This window comes from Chelonia mydas, chromosome 1, assembly GCF_015237465.2.
Source record: "Chelonia mydas isolate rCheMyd1 chromosome 1, rCheMyd1.pri.v2, whole genome shotgun sequence".
In the NCBI taxonomy this organism is placed as follows: domain Eukaryota; kingdom Metazoa; phylum Chordata; order Testudines; family Cheloniidae; genus Chelonia; species Chelonia mydas.
The window spans coordinates 320,491,128-320,512,789 of record NC_057849.1 but is presented as its reverse complement, the minus strand read 5'-3'; the positions used below and the strand labels follow the sequence as shown (position 1 = coordinate 320,512,789).

Genomic DNA, 21,662 nt, shown 5'->3' with positions numbered 1-21,662 from the left:
ATGCAGCCCATACTTCTTTAACTTGCTGGCAAGAATACTGTGGGAGACCATGTGAGTCATTACTATCCACAAAACATTGCAAAAATTTCCCCAAATGCCCTGTGCTGGATGGTGGCACATGGCATGCTGGGATACCTACCCATGGTGCACCACAATTTAAGTTGAAACTATTAAAACAAGCACTACAGTGAGCACCTGCCGCACCCCCCCCATAAGCAGCCCAGTGTGCATGGGCAATATACAAAGTTCAGTGGCTGCCTGCTGACCTAACCTGCATGGACCAAAGCCTGGAGCATAGCCATGGCTTTACTATGAGAGGGAAGGTGGAAAGGCCACCTGCCCCGGTAGCTGCACAACCCCTCCCTTTCCTTGGTGCTTTGAGTGGAAGGTGAGACCTACCCCCTAAAGCCCGAAGGAGCAGGGCTCCCCCGTGGCTGTAAGCCCCCCCGCATCACTGTGTGCCATGCCCAGCTCCGGGGGAGAGCAAAGGCTGAGGCCCTTTGTCCCAGTCTCCTCGGGAATCAGGTACCGCTCCGGTCTGGGCAAACCCTGACTTCCCGCCTCTCCGCCCATCCCCGGGTGAGGCCCCTGCCCGCCGCGCGGAGCCCGGGCGCTGGGGAAGCCCGCAGCCCGCCCTGGCCGACGCGCCGCGGCGCTCCGCAGTCCCTGGCGGGAGGTTGTCATGGTTTCCCGGGTCACATGCGCGCGAGGCCCCCCCGGCGCTGGGGAGGAGGCGGGGGCGGGGATGGTACCGTCACCGCCGGGGCCGCCGCCGCGCCGAGCGGGCGAACCGAGAGCAGCCGCCGTCGCCCGGGCTCCCAGAGAGCCGCTCCCGGCACCCTCGGCGGCCAGGGCGGGCTCGGACCCCTGCGGCTCCCACCTGCTCCGGCCTGCAGCCGCTGCAGTTCCCCGCCGCCTCGCCCCGGCCCCCGTTCCCGCCGCCTCGCCCCGGCCGGCCCCGGCATGAGCATCTCCATCCCGGCGGGGCTGACGGAGCTGCTGCAGGGCTTCACCGTGGAGGTGCTGCGGAGCCAGCCCGGGGACCTGCTGGAGTTCGCCCTCCAGTACTTCGGGCGCCTCAAGGCGGAGGCGGCGGAGAGCGGCGCCGGAGGGGGCTCCCCCGCGCCGGGCCATGAGAGGGGCAGCCTGCCGCCCCGCAGGGCCCCCGCCAGGGGGGTCAGCTTCGCCGAGGAGCCCGTGCAGAGCGACTCGGAGAGCGGGGACGAGGAGGAGCAATTCGCCGGTAAGGGCGAGGTCCCTGGTAGCTCCGCGGTCGGGGGAGAGCCGGGCGCCCCCCCGAGACTAGGTGAGGCGGGGAAGGGCTGAGTCCTCTCGATACGCCGGAGGGGAGCGGGAGGGCTGCCTGTGTCCGGCCCCCAGCCTGGGGCGTGGGGAAGCGGGGCTGGCGGCGGTCTCCGGGGGGAAGTGGTGTTTGAGGAGTGACCGAGGGACCCCGCCCGCCCCCACTCTCCGGCCTGGGGGTGCCAGTAGTTCTGGTTTCACAGGGCTATGTGTTGCTCAGCTTGCTTGGCTTCTAGATGCAGGTCCCCTTCTCCTGAAGAGGGGTGTGGGGCGGGGGAATGAAGCCCAGCGTCCTTGCGCACTTCTCCCTTGCTGGTTGTGATGGGCAGAGCAAGGGAAAGGGTTCAGGACACAACTGTTAGTGTGCCTTGAGCCTTGTGTGCTATGGGTGATGATGTGTATGTGTGAGTGGAGAGAGAGAGAAGGTGCACTAAGTGAATCCCAGCTCACTGGTGCAGCAGGACTGCATTTGAAATCATAGTTTATGAACCGGGACATGATGTACTCTAAGTTTTTTCTTTTGTTTGTCAAAGCACATAAAGTTGTTGTGGCAGGTGCCCTATCTGTCCCTTCCTGCTTTAGCCTCGTTGTATTCCTGGCACTTTCTGAAGGGCTGCAAATACTGAACATGGTCACAATTGTATTATTTATTGCTGTTGAACGGCCCCATGTTAAAGACTACGAAAAAATCAATTTTCTTAAAAGATTGGCTCGAAAAGGAAACTGGACAGGCAAGTTGTAGGGAGTCTTCTGGCAAGAAGGCTGGAGAATGAACAGAAAGAAGCATCCTGTCAAGTTACTGCTATTGGCAAGTTCCACCCCTTCTGTATTTAAACAAAATGACAGACAAGTGAAGGTTAGCTTACTTTCTGTTTGTCGAACCGAACTTTAATAACATGGGTGTCTCCCAGCCACCAGATATGCTGCATGGTGTATGTAAGTGTAGCATTGCACCAGATTTTATACTTATGTTGTTTATTGTGTATAGGCCTGCATTATGCCTAAGAGAAAACATGTCATTTAAAGAGGGACTAATGATCTCTTCTTTGTAGTAGGGGTATTGGAAGGCAAAATCTGTATTTTATTGTTAATCAAATAGTATATTGCTATTTCTGTCTTATGAATAGGCAGCAAGATATAATCAGTCTTTTGGTGCTTTCAGTGCTTCAGTGCTCAAGGACATGTTGCTGTACAAATACACTTGAGTTAATTAAGCATTTTACTTAGATGTGCTCTTGGATGTTCCATAAGGTAGACAACCAGAGGTTAAAATCTTATTTCCTTTTAATAGTTACGTTCAAACTGCCCGCATAGTAGGAAGGCCCAAGGAATAAGCATAGCTGTGAAGACAGCAGAGAATGGTTGCAGTACTTCATTTCACTACAGGCTAATACCTATCCGCCCACAGTTAAACATTCTCTTTGTGTAGCTGACAGAGTTTATTAGGAGACAAAGCATCTATCAAGGGACAAACTGCAGCTGTCTCTGAAAAGGTGCAGAGCACTCAGACTATATACTAAAAAAGAAAAGGAGTACTTGTGGCACCTTAGAGACTAACCAATTTATTTGAGCATAAGCTTTCGTGAGCTACAGCTCACTTCATCGGATGCTCACGAAAGCTTATACTCAAATAAATTGGTTAGTCTCTAAGGTGCCACAGGTACTCCTTTTCTTTTTGCGAATACAGACTAATACGGCTGCTACTCTGAAACCAGACTATATACTGTGAACTAGCTAACTAAAGGGTAGATTGATGGTGGTGATTTGAGGAGGGTGGGGGACAGGGAAACAACATAAACATATCTTTGATATCATTGACCGTTTTGTGAAGAACCTCATTAGTTCATTGAAGTTTTGGTTCTTCCAGGTCAAGTTCAAGGTGTATTTGCATAACCGTATCCAAAAGCTTGCTGTTTACCAGCTGAGCTGTGCTAGCTTTGTCAATAAATGAAATGTTTTTATATGCATTTTATCATTGAAATTCAGATATTTAAGGAGGTGGAAAAAATAAATTAGCTTAAATAATATTTACATCTAAATTGGAAAGTTATGCTGCACATTAAGATATTCACCATCCTTGTAATCTTTGCCCTTACATAAATAGGGTTTGTAATTTATAAGAATTTATAGTGATTGAGTGGGTACTGTAGATTTATGTAATAGTTTTGAACTCTGCTGAAACCATTACGTCATCTATGAGCTGAGCAAAAATCCTAAAACCGTTAATGTATCTATCTGCAAGCTGAGACAGAATAATAATGGGGAAAAATTAAAATGTCTTCATTTCTTCGTATTGAACATGACTGTCAAACCTGGCTCTTACTATGTTAAAAAGTCTGTTAGTTTAATCCATGGAAAGTGGACTGCTTGTATGTTATATTTATGGTGGTAAACTTATTGTAGCTTGAATTTATTATGTGTTACACATGTAAATATTTATAGGATATTTTAAGAAGCTTTCTAAGAATTGTAGTGGATATCCACTACAATAATAAAAACATTTTATTTATGTTCAGTGTTTTGTGGTCTTAGAGGAAGAATGTCATTGTAAATAGTTTTGCTTAAAAAAGAGACTAACCAGGAATTATTTAACTAACTAATTATGTGTAAAAATAATTTTGTAAAACAAAGCATATATGATATTTTGGAGTCTTTTTAAAGCCTAGTTTGTACTAAGGTTTATAATCTGTATCAGTATTCCAAGCCTGGAGCAATGAATGTTTTGGGATCACAGGATGTAAATATATTGGGAACCACTAGGCAGGGATTAATGGATTCTAATAAATGGTTAGGGCTGGTTATGTGTAACTTTTTTTTGTGAAGGTTTTACTTTTAGCATAGATGTCTGTACCTTCAAAATAGCACACATGTATCTACACATGTATCTAGTGGATGCGTAGAGGGATTTGTAGTTTAATAACTGTTTTATGGTCTTAAACATAAACTTAAAATCAGTTATTTTTGAATATTTTACACTTCTGTAAGTAGCACCTTCGATTATTAATGCTAGAAATGATTAGGAAACAGTCTGTTTCAGTTTGTTTCCTTTGCCTTTTGCATCACTATTTGTATCGTTAGTCTGTTTCCCCTATTTGTGTGGGGCTTTCATACAGGAAGGAGGGGAGAAACATATTTAAACAACTAAGAACATTTGATCGCAAAATGACAAAAATTGCAGGGGACTCGAGTAGGTGTAACACCTGAAAGTTCTGCTTAAAAAAAAAAATCAAGTAAATGTCAAGTTGACAACGTTCCTTTTTTCATTTGGGAATTCAAACTGAACATTGTTTCAGTGTTGAGAACACGTAATTGCCATTGTCCCCCACTTCTTGTTTTGAATAAATGTTTCTAACTATCTAGGTACTTATGTGACTCTCATTAATAGTAGTATTACCCCCAATCGGGGAGATTGCAGATTATGTATTCCTTACGCCACCTGTTCCTAAACCGAATTTTGCACGCCTTGATAATCTGTACCTTATTCCCTGATAACCAGAAACTTTTATGCTTAAACTCTATACCGTTTTCTTTTTACTTCAAAGTCATCTTAATAAAATTATTAAATTTGAACACCTCACAGTCAATTAATTTTGCCCTCGCAGCGCCTCTCGTGAGGTAGGAAAGCGCGGTCCCATGTTATAAATGGTGAAGTGAGAAATAGGATAGATTTGCCCACTGTCAGACATAAGTCTGTGGCTGATCCAGGAACTGAATTCAGGTCTCCTGAGTCCAAGTCCTGTACCCTGTCCATTAGACCAGCCTTCTTAGTTACTGAAAATAATGAAATTTAAGGGCCTTACCTTGCAAGTTGTGGATCAGCTTGTGCCATAATTACCTTTATTTTGAATGGATCTGAGGTATATGTGATTTCTTTAAAAAATAAGTAATAAAAACATTAAACTGAATTCTCGTAACTTTAGTATATTTGAAGAATTGCTTTCTGAGCACACTGGCTGCTTTGCAAATTATTTTTAGATTTTATAGTAAATATCTATATAAATATAATTCCCATCAATGCATATGAGTAAATCCCAGTAATATTAGAAATAATTATGTCCACGTTTAAGGGATAATTGAGTCTTTATTTTAATATGTTGCTCAGATTATTTAGACTGAAATGCATAGTAAATCATGTGTTATGATGTGCCTGTTGAAAAGTTTAAATTCTTCAGTAAATGTTGTTGGCTTTTACAAATGTTTACCATTTTTATTCTCTCTGAATTGTTCTGAAGTGCCAATGCCATTATGAACCTTATTTTGGTGGAAAATGACTTGCATAATTTATAGCAGCAGTTGTTAAATATTTACTTACAGCTATAGCGAAAGTTCATATTCAACCCAACCTTAATGTGATTTTCTACAGATATTTCTAGAGCCACTGTTGTTGTTTTCTTAGTAACACAATTTACATGAGTTATATATACCACTCAATATTATGTAGTCCTTTGGGATAATTTACTGAGGTATTTGAACAGGAAAAATTCTTGTTTTTGGATTTTTGGATATTTGGATATTTTGGATATTTGGATATTAATTTGGATATTTTTCTTGCAAGGCTGACTTTGCATCTGCATATCTCTTATTTGCATATGTTGCTATGAACACTGTCCCTGCAAATGTGAACTATAAAATACATTTATATGTTTTAGTTATGTCCACCCTCTATATCCAAACAATAACAAAATAAAACACTATGCCAGTTAAACATTTGTACTGTACCTTACAATGTCATATGAAAGACACTCCTTTCTGTTCTGATCGCTTTAGCCATTCTAAATTATTTTTTAAAATGCATTGTGTTCCTAGAGATGCTATTGCACTGTTTTATCTGGGAATTCTGAGTTTCAGACAAAACTTGGTATAAATCTTGAACAAGTCCACATATTAGTATTGCCAAGTCACCTTGTGTGGCACAGTGTGATAAATTAATTCTAAATCTGTAAAATTAAAATCTGTTTCAGGTTTTCTCTTTTGACTATTTCTGAACATTTACACATGTGAAAAGTCTGAGAACTATAATAATAAAGGCATTTAATTAGTTTTCAGGTCAGTGTTGAAAATGGGATGCCTGAAACTCAAATGTGATATTCTGTTTCCTTTATGATATTACTGTTTGAAAAACTGACATCATAAAGCACTGAATTATGTCACCTTTTTGTTTAGCTTCTAGAAGTGGTTAAGGAGGTATTTTCGTGTTTATTAAAACTTCAAAACAGAGCAATTTGGTTGCAAAAATTGCTTCAGGTCTGTTATGCATATATAACCTAGTTGTTATATTAGTAGGCATGAGTCAGTATAATCAAGTGGGTAGTGTAAACAAAACAACAATCTTTATGTAGATAATCATAATGATATTTAATTATCAAATTGAGAACCATGTAGAAAGATTTCTGAATTTTGTTAGAGTAAACCATAAATCTAGGAAAATGCTAATACATACAAACGGTGAAATATGTATTTCTGTATATAGTTTAATTGAATTTAGTGCTTGTTAAAGCTCATTTCCTGAAGGCCATTGAACAAACATCAGAAAGTAATGTCTTTCAGTCATTGTCAACGGTGAACTAAATTTGAACTGGTGACCTAGAGGTGAAAAGCGCAGTAGCCTATTACCAACTTACTGAGCCACCTAGTCTGTTGAAATGAATTATTTTTAAATAAACAGGTTCAGTTCCCAAAGTAGTTACAGAATACTGGTGTAAAGTTATATTTTTAACTTAAATAATTATGGTGATATCTATAGGCTCCATTCAGGCCAGGGTAGGACTCCATTGGGCTAAGCCCTGCCTGTACAAACCTTAAGGCAACTTCCTGGATGTTGTCATGGGCACAGGCGCTGACTTTTATTTTTCCGGGTGGGTGCTCAACTCCTGCTCCACCCTGTGGCCATGCCCCCACTCCGCCCGTTCCCCAGGGCCCCACTGTTGTTCAGCCACTTCCCACCCCCACTCTGCCCCATCTTCCGAGGCCACGCCCTTGCTCTGTCTCTTCCCGCCCCTGCTCTGCCTCCTCCCCCGAGGCCCTTGTCTGCCTGCCCCTCACTGCTCTCCACCCTTCCCCAGGTGCCTCCTGCCAGCCGATGAACAGCTGATCGGTGGCTCTGCCAAACAGCTTTGGCTGGTGGGTGCTGAGCACCCCCTATTTTTTTTCCGTGGGTGCTTGAGCCCCCAAGCACGCATGGAGTTGATGTCAGTGGTCCTGGGGGATACTGAGAGAACAGGAAAGAAAAGAACCCTACTCTCAATTCTGGTGCCTGGACATGCAATGGCTTGGAGCAGCTAGGAACTGCAATTGCACACGACATCCTGCTCATTCCTAGGCTGGATCATGCTCAACATTGGTGGAATCTTTGGCGAATTAAACTCTGAATCTCTAGCAAGTCTCTGAGCAGGTGTGAATTGTGATTCCCTCTCCCCCAAAGGCTTATAACTTAGTCAAATTTGGGTAGATTTTCACAGGGATAGCAAAAGGCATACCCCTGACACAATGGCTACCACCTTGCCAAATTTTAAGTCCCTGTTGCAAAGCATGAGGGTGGTAGAGGTTTTCAAATAAATGGTTATCAGATTTGTTTATCATGATCAAAACATATTATTCTTTGGCCTCGCTCTTAGAAAAAACTGAGTTGTCTTCGCTGAAATTTTCCAGAAAAAATTCAGCCTGAGGCAGATATCTAGCATGGAAAATTTTAGCCCTAAAGGTTAGCAAAGTTATAAGCAACTGAAAATAGGGTCTTACAATGGGAAGTGTCAGTAACTTTACTAATAGGCAGTGCTGTCAGGATCATCTGCTGTGTGTGTGTGTGTGTGTGTGTGTATATATATATACTTATGTTTATGGAATACTTGATAATGTAGTAGAAAGATATTGGTGGCATAAGCATGGGTTGACTGTGCTATTTCTGAGTGGCAATGAACAAACAAGTGCCAGTACTAACATTTATGTTACACCACACCACTAAGTATCTTCTATGTACCAAATAGATTACAGAGAAAATATATTTCTTTGTTAGGAAAGTTTTAGCAAGTCTTTTTTTTTTTTTTTTTTTTTTTAAATTACTGACTCTTGTACCACCCTTCTAAAGAAACTCCGCACTCGCTGGTTCCCTGTGTTTACACTCCACTGTGCATTTATATGAATGAACAACACAATATTAGTTTTTATAACTAAACAGAATAACAATTTGTCCTTGAAAACTAGACAAGTCCCTGTTTTCAGGACCTGTCCCTGTTGGTTTTGCAGAAAGCAGTGTGCTGTCCTAGTTTTTGTAAACCCCAGTGGACTGGATGCCTGACGAAGCTGTCAGCCAGCAGTGCTCTGCCTCAAAGGCAAACCTCAGGTCTGTCATACAAAAACATGACCACGCTCTACTCTATGAAGCCTCTCAGTGAGCATCCTCCTTAAGCCAGCTCCCTGCACAGTCAAATCCTTGTGAATTCTGAGACTTTAGGCACTGCTGCAAGTAGTGACCCTAAAAGCATATAGCTATACTGCAGATACCTATTAACCCATACAGGGTCTGGTGTCTATGCTGCTTCTCATTTCTCCACGATCCCAGATGAGCATTGTATTGCAAAGCATTGTATTGTTCTGTGGCTCCATCAATAATGTCTCATTAGTCAGACATCCAAAACATCTATTCATTCAGTAATTCAAATTATGCCACATAGTGCAGGAAAGCATGAAATCTAAGATGAAATAGGATGTAGACTGAAATTACAAAGATGTCTGGAGTCTTCAGGGATAAAATACAGGGCTCACTGAATAACACCTTCTTCTGCAAAGTGAATTGTACAGGAGCCATGATGAGTTTGGAAATCTGTCTATGTACCACTTATGAATTCTGGTTGATTTTATGACATAGGTGTATTTTTTCAATGGCGGAGAATGTGGGAATCCACCATTTGCTGAGAGGGGCTATAGTATGTATCTATCAGACCAGGTACAATGGTTGGTCTTTAGACCTCAAGTGATTACCTGTTCAGGTGGAAACATTTTGGGACAGTGGGCTGGCTAACCTGGGAGAAGGTAGGCCCTTCAACTTCTCTGTGGGGAGTGGAGATAAAAAATTCCTAGCAGCAGAACAAAGAAACCATCTGTTGGAAGTGAGACATGCAAACCTGAGGGACTCTCAGAGCAAGAGAGAGATTGCTTTGGGCAGGAGAAAAGGGCAGGCTTTCATAGCAGGGGGGCCCTGTTTAACTTCAGGACTGACCAAGGTGAAAGGAAGCAAGCTAAGCTGGAGCAGCGGGAGAGAGAGATGCCATGATTCTGAAGAGCAGTCATTTACAGGAGGGGAAACCTGGACTTTTCAAGGGACTCTTCCCAAAGCCCAAAGAATGCTCTAGAGTAGTGAGGAAACTGAGGCATGGACTTGCATATAGGTGTGTTTATTATTTTGTGTATACCTGTGTATTTCATGTGCTGCTAAGTAAAGAGTAACTTGCTTTAGAATCCTGTGCAGTCTATTGGTGTGTTTGCTTTTGCTCTCTTGTGTCTGAAGAGTTAAACTGTGAACCCAGCGTACCCACAAGGTGGAACACATGGGAAATGTTGTGTGTAAGCTACTGGGGAATCTGAGGGCCTAGGTAGTTGGACCACAGAGTTTCCGCTCTCAGCAGGGAGGGAGGGGGAAGCTGGTAGATAGAGGATCTGAACTCCGAGAGTGCTCCAGGGGCTAGTGCTGTGACTCTGTTCAGACTCAGGAAGCTTAAAAAGCACACATGACCCAGCAAGGTAGGCCCCAAATGCAACAGCCTGGTGAGTCCCCAGCCAGGGGGAGCTCTGCCAGGGCTGTGTGTATGTGACAGCAGACTTACATTTATTTCCCCCATATTGGATGCAAGTCATCCCATTGTCACTGCACCACAGAGGATTCTAGAGATTACAAGTAAAAGGAGAAAATGATCAAGAATGAAAAAGCAGAGAAATTCTGAATCTCTTTACGTATTTTACAGTATGCCAAAGTCCTACAGTGTGCCAAACTCCTACTGTATTTTGGAAAACAATAAGGCAAAAAGCCTATTGATGATTGGAGGTGAAGTGTTCATAAACATGCATTAATAATATTAAGTACTTTTCACTTGTGTGTTTGCATCTTAGATTGCTGTGCTTAATGATATTAATATTTACAGTAAATAGAACTAGAATTTGAGGTAAATGTTAGTAATGAGTCTAGAGTTCTTGCACTTAATTTGGCTAGCAATGCTGGGTTAAAAGGGAAATAGCATGTAAGTTACTGTAATCATAAAAAAACCGAGGAGTCCTTGTGGCATCTTAGAAACTAACCAGTTTTTGTTAAATTTTTGTTTTTTTAAAAAATATATTTCATTTAACTATTTTAGTTAAAAACAATTTTAACAAAAATAAACCTGATTTTAAAAAACATGAAGGTTTAACTAAATTCAAAAATTCATATGCTTGTTTTGTTAAAATATGCTATGGGTACCCGCATGGCCCCACAGCATGCCAACATTTTTATGGCTCACTTAGAACAACGCTTCCTCAGCTCTCGTCCCCTAACGCCCCTACTCTACTTGTGCTACAGTGATGACATCTTCATCTGGACCCATGGAAAAGAAACGCTTGAGGAATTCCACCATGATTTCAACAATTTCCATCCCACCATCAACCTCAGCCTGGACCAGTCCACACAAGAGATCCACTTTCTGGACACTACAGTGCTAAGAAGCGATGGTCACATAAACACCACCCTATACTGGAAACCTACTGACCGCTATACTTACCTACGTGCCTCCAGCTTTCATGCAGACCGCATCACACGATCCATTGTCTACAGCCAAGCTCTAAGATACAACTGCATTTGCTCCAACCCCTCAGACAGAGACAAACACCTACAAGATCTCTGTCAAGCATTCTTAAAACTACAATACCCACCTGCGGAAGTGAAAAAATAGATTGACAGAGCCAGAAGTCACCCACTACAGGACAGGCCCAACAAAGAAAATAACAGAACACCACTAGCCGTCACCTTCAGCCCCCAACTAAAACCTCTCCAGCGCATCATCAAGGATGTACAACCTATCCTGAAGGACGATCCCTCACTCTCACAGATCTTGGGAGACAGGCCAGTCCTTGCTTACAGACAGCCTCCCAACCTGAAGCGAATACTCCCCAGCAACCACACACCACACAACAAAAACACTAACTCAGGAACCTATCCTTGCAACAAAGCCCGTTGTCAACTCTGTCCACATATCCATTCAAGGGACACCTTGATCACATCAGCCACACTATCAGAGGCTCGTTCACCTGCACATCTCCCAATGTGATATATGCCATCATGTGCCAGCAATGCCCCTTTGCCATGTACATTGGCCAAACTGGACCGTCTCTACGTAAAAGAATAAATGGACGCAAATCAGATGTCAAGAATTATAACATTCAAAAACCAGTTGGAGAACACTTCAGTCTCCCTGGTCACTCGATTACAGACCTAAAAGTTGCAATACTGCAACAAAAAAACTTCAAAAACAGACTCCAACGAGAAACTGCTGAATTAGAATTAATTTGCAAACTGGACACCATTAAATTAGACTTGAATAAAGACTGGGAGTGGATGGGTCATTACACAAAGTAAAGCTATTTCCCCATGCTTATTTTTTCTCCCTTCGTTACTCACACCTTCTTGTCAACTGTTGGAAATGAGCCATCCTGATTATCACTACAAAAGGTTTTTTTTCTCCTGCTGATAATAGCTCACCTTAACTGATCACTCTCATTATAGTGGGTATGGCAACAACCATTTTTTCATGTTCTGTGTGTGTGTGTGTGTGTGTATGTATATCTCTTCCTTCTGTATTTTCCTCTGCATCCATCCGATGAAGTGGGCTTTAACCCACGAAAGCTTATGCTCAAATAAATTTGTTAGTCTCTAAGGTGCCACAAGTACTCCTCGTTCTTTTTGCCAATATTTTAAGTTTCTCATGTTGACGTGGCTGACATAGTCGATTTAATTTTTGTTTTTTAAAAAAATATATTTCATTTCACTATTTTAGTTAAAAACAATTGTAATAAAAACAAACCTGATTTTAAAAAATTTGAATGTTTAACTAAAATTCATATGCTTGTTTTGTTAAAATATTATATGTTTGCTGTTGAAGAAAAAAATCCAGAATACATAACGTTGTTTTATTTAAATAAAACAATTAAATGTTTGGCGAATGTACATGGCAGAGGGGCATTGCTGGCACATGATGGCACATATCACATTGGGAGATGTGCAGGTGAATGAGCCCCGGACACACCAGCCACACCATCCGGGGCTCGTTCACCTGCACATCTCCCAATGTGATATGTGCCATCATGTGCCAGTAATGCCCTTCTGCCATGTACATTGGCCTAGTGCCTTGCTATTAATCATTCACCCAAAATGCCTTTTAGATTGAGGCTGAAATATTTTCGTATTTTATTATCTCTGGACATTACGAAAATGTGTGTGTACAACCAACATGACTAAAACTTAGGAATACACAGCTACTGCATAGCACATACAAATTGACACATATTGATATTCCTTTTAAAAACATCACAACTTAAAAATCGCACTGGCTCAGTGGAATGCTGTGATAACATCAGTACAAATGGTGTTCTGGGGCCTAGTGGGCAGAGTCAATAGATGCCGTGCTATAAATGGCAAATGCTACCACTGCAAATAGCAGTAATATCCAGAAAAGCACATGATTGCTTCGAGCAGCATTAATTTGTGATGTGCAAATATAGGAAAAAGGAGGTAGAAGAACTTTTGAGTACCTTAAAACCTCAGAGTTACGAACACCTTGGGAATGGAGGTTGTTTGTAACTCTGAACAAAATGTTATGGTTGTTCTTTCAAAAGTTTACAACTGAACATTCACTTAATACAGCTTTGGAACTTGATTATGCAGAAGAAAAATGCTGCTTTCCCTTTATTTTTTAGTAGTTTACATTTAACACAGTACTGAGCTGTATTTGCTTTTTCATTTCTTTTGTCGCTGCTGCTGCTGCTTGATTGTGTACTTCTGGTTCCAAATGAGATGTGTGGTTGACTGGTCAGTTCATAACTCTGGTGTTTGTAAATTTGAGGTTCTACTGTATCAGAATCTTGGATCCTCTATTCCTGGTATACAGGTGCAAGATGTATGGCATTCTGTAATTCCCATTTGATAGCTAATTGTAGAAGGGCCTTTCTGTTCCAGAATCTGAAGTGGATCATTAAAGGGAGACTGTTAGTTTAAAATCACACTTCTGTCTGAAAATGTTTCATTTATTATTACATTAACACCTAAGATGACTGTAGCTGAAACAAAATAGATAAGGCAGACAAACAATTTTCTTGAAACCTGGTAGTTCATGTTGCCATTGTGTTAGATAACTACAAAGCACTCTGCAGCTACTGGGAATTGCTCTGTTTTAGGAGTTTGTATATCTCAAGTAATGTGAAATGAACTCACCCTGTTTCCGTTGTGTAACTATTTTGTTGTCAGAGTTTAAATGAAAATATTCAGGTCAAAGATTACATGAAAACATGGCTCTTATAAAAGTCAGGAGTATAAACATAATTGCTATAACATTTACAAAACTTTAGGCATTACCATGTGTAACTAATACACTTGAAGACTAAAATCAGTCTGGTTGCTGCTGTATAAAAATATTTCTTTGATTTTAGAAAGATACAATAGGTCACAATAGAAACATGTTTCATTTCAAAAATTTAAAAGCAAAGCCAAGGACATATACGCACTCGTTCCGGAAACTGTACTTTTATATTTACTTTTGGCTAGGAATTGACATGGTTTTACTTGTGTTAGATGTTCCAAGACAAAATAGTTTATAAACAAACCTATTGAATTACTACTTTTCTGTGGTGGGGGAGAAGGAAACTTGGTTTTTAAAGCAACGAACTTCTCAGTAGTGCATAGTAAAAGGTGACCTGAAGTTTTTCAGTTCTCTTTAACTTCAATCTCATGCTCTTTCATGTACAATTAACACATTATTGACTTTACCACTACAAATTTGTCTGATGAAGTGGGTTTTAGCCCACAAAAGCTTATGCCCAAATAAATTCATTAGTCTCTAAGGTGCCACAAGGACTCCTCGTTGTTTATTCTTTAGGCAGTGTATCTTAATGTAGCTTAGGTTGGAGTTAAGGTTGTGTGTGTGTGAGGAATTGGATGAGTGTAATGTAGATGACTACATGTTGGAGTTGAAAGGCTGTTTAAGTTGTACATTCTGAGGCTACGTCTGCAGTACATTACACACCACTGGTGGCAGCATGCAGTGCGCGTGCAGCAACACACCACAGTGAAATGCATACCACATCCACTCTGCAGTCAGTGAAAGGCTCCAGCAAAGGGAAGGCAGCAGGGAAAGGCTTCAGCAGCTCCACGCTGCTGGAGCCTTTCACCACAGCATGGAAAGGCTGTGGTGGGGGAGGGCGTGGTGAAGGGCTCAGCATTTCCCTGTTGCCTTCCCCCACCAGAGCCTTTTCTGCTGCCAGAGCCTCTCCCTGCTGAAGGGGAGGGCTCCAGCAGCAAGGAGCTGGGAGAGCCTTTCTCCACTGCTGAAGTCTTCACTGTGGCGGGGAAAGGCTCCAGCAGTGCAGAGCGCCAGCAGTGCAGAGCTGCTTCCCCCCTGTGAGAGGTTTCTCTGCTGCTGGAGTGTGTTCCTGTGGCAAGAAAAGGCTGCAGCAGTAGGGAGGCAGTGGGACATGAAACTGCTAAAAATAGCAGTGTAGAGGAGGAGTCATTGCTTGGGCAAGGAGGGAGCCATGTGGGTTTGTACTTGAGTACATACCCACGCTTTTCAGGTGTGTCTTTACTCACCTAAGTCATACCTCGTGGTCTACACTGCTATGTATACCCAAGCTAGGGGAGCTATAGGGTTATGTACACCACGCGTTGCCAAAAGAAGCATTCAGTGTAGATGCACCCTTAACGTGTTCGAATGGTAATGCGTGAATTCCTGTTGGTCTCAATGTTAGTATTGTCTTTATTGTGTAACCTTCTTTCTAAGTTGATGAAGTTTTTTGTGTGGTGAGCAATAGCCTGCATTTTAAAACAAAATTTAGTATGGCGTTATGGCATAATATGTTCTTCTAGGAAGGAAAAGGGTAGTTTTAAATTGTGGGACGAGAAGTAATTTTATTTTAAAAATTAATAAAGATGTTTAGTTTAGAGAGAGAAGAAATGGTAGGCCAGCTGTTACTGAGGCTATGGCTACACTAGAGAGCTTACAGTAGTGCAGCTGCATTGATGCAGCTGTGCCGCTGTACGCTCTGTAGTGCAGCTGGTCTAAGTTGACGGGAGAGAGCTCTCCTGTCAGCTTAATTACTCACCCCCCGTGAGTGGCAGTAGCTATGTCAGCAGGAGGAGCTCTCCCGCCCACGTAGCAATGTCAACACCAGCATTTATGTCGGCATAAGTTATGTGGCGCAGGGGGGTGGCTAATTGACACCCCTGAGCAACATAACTTATATTGACCTAAGCATTAGTGTAGCCATAGCGAGTGTTTTTTCTTAGTGCCAGCTCAAGAGTGTAGCTCCGACTATTTGGTGACGGGTTCTTTTACATACCTTAGGGGCATCATGATAAAGACCAAGTAAAATAATCACAGTTATTAAACATGGCTATTTTATTGTTAAAGAAAGGAAAAGAGAACATTAGATGAAACAATACAAATGTCTGAACACAGACAATAAACTGGTTGCTTCTATTACAATCTCTTCTTTATGTCTCCATGGAGAGCTTTTAACAGAGATTGCATCCCTGAGAGTGAATACCTCTGGGGGTGCTTTCATCTTGACAAGTAAAGACCAAAGTATGCTATTTTCCAAAATTATTGTGAATTTGGTTTTAATATCTTATTAGATACTTAAATTGTTTATATAGGGGGAAAAATAATTTGTTTAAGGGCAAATGACGACTGTGTAGTTGTTAATAATAACCTAAACAGTTTATAGTTGCGCTAAGTAACCAATCTTAATTACATACTTAAATATCTTCTTTGATTTCATAGAAAGTTATTTAAAAGAAACCATTTAGGGAGCTGTCTTAATACAGGCCAATTATGAATATTAGGAATCTAAATTTTGGGCATGGCTACGCTTGCAGTTGTAGAGTGCTTTGAGTTAAACCAGCCTTCGGAGAGCGCAGTAGGGAAAGCGCTGCAGTCTGTCCATACTGACAGCTTCAAGCGCACTGGCGTGGCCACATTTGCAGTACTTTCAGCGGCATTAGGAGCAGTGCACTGTGGGCAGCTATCCCAGCATGCAAATGACCGCAACATGCTTTTCAAATGGGGTAGGGTGGGGTAGAGTGAGACAGGGAGTGTGTTGTGTGTATGTGGTGGGAGAGAGAGTGGGTTTTTGGGGGGCTGAGAGCATGTCAGCCTGCTGTCTTGTAAGTTCAGACAGCAGCAGACCCCCTTCTTCCCCCCTCTCCCCCCGCCTCTCTCTCTCTCACACAGCATTCCACACTAACGGCTTGCTTTGTCTCAGAGCAGGTAAGCAGCCAGCTGTCAGAAATAGAGCTTTCAAAGGGCATTTCCGCATTCCTGCAGTGATTCCAAAACAATGACAAAAGTGGCCACTTGACTTAAGGATATTATGGGACGTTTCCAGAGGCTGATTAGAGCACAGTAAAGCAACACCTCGTTCACACTGGCACTGTGGCGCTCCAGCGGGGGCGCAGCAAACGTTATTCCATTCGCCGAGGTGGAGTACCAGCAGCACTGTAGCTGCAAAGTCAGAGTGCTCTACGTGCCTTGCCAGTGTGGATGGGTAGTGAGCTTGTGCGCCCAGGGCTCCTTTATTACGCTGTAATTCACAAGTGTAGCCAAGTCCTTAGTTACATCCCACTATTTCTCTGCTTACCAGTGTTTAGCTTGAGTCTCCTCTCTAGGAATTCGTGGTCTACATGGTGATCAACAAGAGAAACTGTTAGTCTTAAATTACAAGAACATTTCAATAAATTACAAGAACATTTCAATATTCCAGCAAAATCATTACAAGAGTTTTAAATCTAATCCTTTGGTAGTGTCTCAGTTAACTTCCTCTCACTAATCCATATTGAAGTCTTAGGGAAGTTCTTGGATTGATTTCTTTTTGAGTTTTCTCTGTTTTTTTTATCTGCTTGTGAAGTGCTGTTTCTGAGCAGGGTAGCAGAAGTTGTGTGTGAGTGGTGCTCACTTCAGAGTTTTTGTACCCTTCTCCTTCTTATTTTAATGAAATTATAGGAAAACACACCTCTTTCATAATGACAGGTTTTAGAGTAGCAGCCGTGTTAGTCTGTATCCGCAAAAAGAAAAGGAGGACTTGTGGCACCTTTTTCAGGCTTGTTTAGATTCCAAGTTAGTTGCTGTCACACTTTCATTGGCTTCATGCCTTTGGGGTTGGCTTAGGTGACACATTAAGTTCCTGAACTGCAGTCTGTTTGATAATATGCAACATTTCTTTAACTGCTTTGTTCTTCTTGTGGCAGAAAAGATCCAGATAACTAATAAAGTTAATTTCAAGTTTCTTTTTATTCAGTCCAGTCTCTGCAATATTCTCTCAATTTTTAATATTAGAGTCTGACAGGAAATGAAATTTTATTTTCAAAAAGTCTCAATGCTCCTGTTCTTTATACAAAAGTTTGTAGTTCTCAGAGTAGTCTTTTTAATTAAAGAACTCTTACAAAGCGTTTAGCTTAAATAATTAAAAATTATTGACTTTGGAGGAATGATTCTTGTCTTCTGGAGTTGGTTGAGGGTTTGCTTGTGCACTGCCAGTAATTAATTAATTCCACATTAGTATACATATTCTGTACTTAATGGCTTCTCACACTAGTTTAGCAAAGTTATTAGATTCCATGTTGATCCATAAAGCATTTTACCATTTGCATAACAATGATATTAGGCCTCATATTGGGAGCACTGCATTTAACTAACATATTTGCAAATATGCATTTCACAAAGGTGTTTGCTATTTCAATATTTAAGAAATAAAAGTTTAAAACATCCTAATTATTACGGCAACATGGACAGAAATCAGTTTTCATTAATAACCATGTATTGTCTTTTCTATTCAAAGAGAAGTAATATAACCAGAAAATAAAATGGCAAATATAGCATGCAGAATCTCCAAAACGCAGTTAAGACAATTCTGTATCTGTTCCATCAGAAACTAATGATGTGGTTGCCAACCATCTTCCTAGGGCTCTCCAAGGATCAAGAACTGGATAGGGTGAGTTGGCTCAGATTTAATCCAAGTAAGGCTGATGGCCAAGATTTTCACCAGTTACTAGCAATTTTGGGTGCCCAATCTGAGATGCCTGAAAGAAGCATGATTTTCAGAGGTTGGGTGCTTGGCACTTTATGAAAGCTGGGCCGCTTTAAAGTGTCTTAAGTTAGACCCCCTAAAACCACTAGCGAGTAATTTTTTAAAACATCTTTTCTCCAAATTTACTTAAGCCAATAGCTGAAAGAAATTAAGCTAACATCAGCTCTATCCGCTGGGGAAGTGTGCTCACTTTTTGCTATGCAAGTTCACAAATTTTTCACAGGTTTCACAACTCTCACTGAATATTCGGACTCTTCTGGATGTCTAGACAGAAGTAGTGCTTAATAGCATATCTTCCATCTGTGCTTGGCCGGGAGGATGGGTGCAATAGTGAGAAATTTCTCAGAAAAGTCTAGCATCAACAGGAACTTGACTGCATTAGTTATTACAGAGATCTCATGGCAAGTATGATATTACAAACACACTGCAACATCTATCTAGATAAAATGCATATATGGCCTGATTACTGTAGTATCTGAGCACCTCACAATCTTTAATGTAGAAAGACAAGGTGGGTGAGGCAATATCTGCTTTTGTTGGTGAGAGAGAGAAGCTTTTGAGCTTCACAAAGCTCTTCTTCAGTCCCAGACCTGAAAAAGAGCTTTGTGCGGCTCGAAAGCTTGTCTCTCTCACCAGTAGAAGTTGGTCCAGTAAAATATATTACCTCACCCATCTTGTCTCTCTAATATCCTGAGATCAACATGGCTACACCTACACTGCATACAATCTTTAATGTATTTATCTTCACACACCCCTTTGAGATAGGGAAGTACTATTATTCCCATTTTACAGAGGATGATCTGAAGTACAGAGAGCTAGATTTACAAAGAGGATTTAGGCATTGCAATGCTGACTGTTGCAACACCCAACTCCTAAGTACCCTGCAGTCCAGTGGAATTTACAGCCCCCCATTTACAACTCACAATGATCTGGGCCCTAGGCATCTGACTGATGGGCCAGAGGGAGATGCCCATCTCCACTTGGGATTATCAGCCACAAACCCTCTCCTGGAGTTCGGTGCCTAAATCAGATCAGCCCTTCCTTCTGAAAAAACAGACAGAGAGAAACACTCACTTTGGATGGGGGAGATCTGTTTTCAAATCCCTGCTCTGCCTGATTTAGAGCAGGGACTTGAACCCAGGTCTCCCACATCCCAGGTGAGTGCCTTCACCACCGGGCTTCTGGACATTCTGGGACACACATACACTCCTGACCTATTTGCCCCAGCTGTCTTCTGTGCAGGCTCTGCATGTTTTGAGCATGCCTACTGGATCTGGCCCTACAGGCAGAATAGAAGGGGGAATTCCTACTTTGAGAATCCTTCCATGGTTTAGGCATAATCAAGGGCTCTGAGCCGCTCATTAGTTATGGAGCAGTGTCAGGATTTAGGCAGCTTTGACCACACCCACCAGCAGAAATGTTGGTGCCTAAATCCCCATGGGAACCTGTGGGGTTAGCTGGCAGCTGTGCAGTGGTTTTGTGAATGTCAGTTGTGCCTAAGTGTTGGACTCGGGCACCTAAAAAATGAGTTGCCTAAGTACCTTTGTGAATCTAGCCCAGAGAGATTAAGTGACTTGCCCATGCTCTCACAGGAAGTCTGTGGCAGAGCAGGGCATTGAAAAAAAGTCTCCTCAGTCTCAGACTAGCACCTTAACTGCTGAAGCATCCTTTTCTCTAGGGTGGTCATCAAGGGGAAAACAGATAAATAGATTCCAAGGCCAGAAAGGACCACTATGATCATCTAGTCTGACCTCCTGAGTACCACAGGACACAGAACTTCCCCAAAAATAATTCGTAGAGGATATCTTTTAGAAAAACATCCGATCTTGATTTAAAAATTGTCAGTGATGGAGAATCTACCATGACCCTTGGTAAATTGTTCCAATGGTTAATTACGTTCATCGTTAAGAATTTACATCTTATTTCCAGTGTGAATTTGTCTAGCTTCAACTTCCAGACACTGGATCATGTTGTACCTTTCTTGGCTAGACTCAAGAGCCCATTATTTAACATTTGATCAGTGTAATATTATATAGTATAATCAAGTCCTCCCTTAAACTTCTCTTTATTAAGCTAAATAGATTTAGCTGTCTGAGTCTGTCACTGTAAGGCATGTTTTCTAATCTTTTAATTATTCTCGTGGCTCTTCTCTGAACCCTCTCCAATTGCTCAACATCCTTCTTGAATTGTAAGCACCAGAACTGAACACAGTATTCCAGCAGTGGTCACACCAGTGCCAAATATAGAGGTAAAATAACCTCTACTGCTACTTGAGATTCCCTCTTTATGCATCCCAGGATTGCATTAGCTCTTTTGGCTAAGCGTCGCACTGGAAGCTCTTGTTCAGCTGCTAACCACCATGACCCACAAATCTTACTGAGAGTCACTGCTTCCCAGGAAAGAATCCCACATACATAGGTGCTGGAACTAGAGGTGCTTAGGGTGCTGACACACCCCATGGCTTGAAGTAGTAATTACAACCCAAATACATGATCTCCACCCCCCACTATAAAAATAGTTCCAGCACCACTGCTCCCATATGGCCTGCATACCATTATAGCCCAAACCTGCACCTTAACTATGAGTTTCATTGCTTTTGTGGATTTAATTTAGACCCACATATCACAATTTTGTTGCACATTTTGAAATATCTCTTATGACCACATGAATGTGGAAAAAGTTGCCCTAAGTCATTATACTGTATCATGAAAACACATTTTTAAATGTTTGCATCATTGATTTGACAGTCCATGACAGCTTCATTAGTCTGACATGTAAAAATATATTCATATTTTTAAATGCATATCATTTTCAGAGAATTTGTGGATGGTCATATAAGATTAATTTAAAATTTAATTTAAAAAAGCATTTGAGATGTACTATAGCTAATTTTGCAGATGTTTGGATGAATTTGAATTAATGTGTCTGCCTTTTCAATTTTCTGTTTAAAATACCACAAGACATCCAGGCCAAATCCTGTTTGTTTTATTTAAATAAGTAGTCCATTAGAAATGATAAGAGCTGGAGGCCAAGACCTCTGGAAA

General features: G+C 41.7%; 1 protein-coding gene across 4 annotated transcripts in view; it reads left to right on the top strand.

Moving 5' to 3' along the window:
• Window positions 1-739: 739 nt before the first annotated feature.
• The window catches only part of PRKAR2B (protein kinase cAMP-dependent type II regulatory subunit beta), a 154,494-nt gene continuing 133,571 nt past the window's right edge, over window positions 740-21,662 (top strand). For 2 of the 4 annotated variants that reach the window (XM_037889136.2, XM_043551577.1), the window contains exon 1: window positions 740-1,243. In XM_037889136.2, coding sequence (XP_037745064.1) covers window positions 964-1,243 — 280 coding nt within the window. In that variant the 5' untranslated portion in view covers window positions 740-963. Of the gene's footprint in view, window positions 1,307-21,662 lie in introns of all 4 variants that reach the window. The other 2 variants (XM_037889135.2, XM_043551565.1) reach the window with 1 other exon arrangement.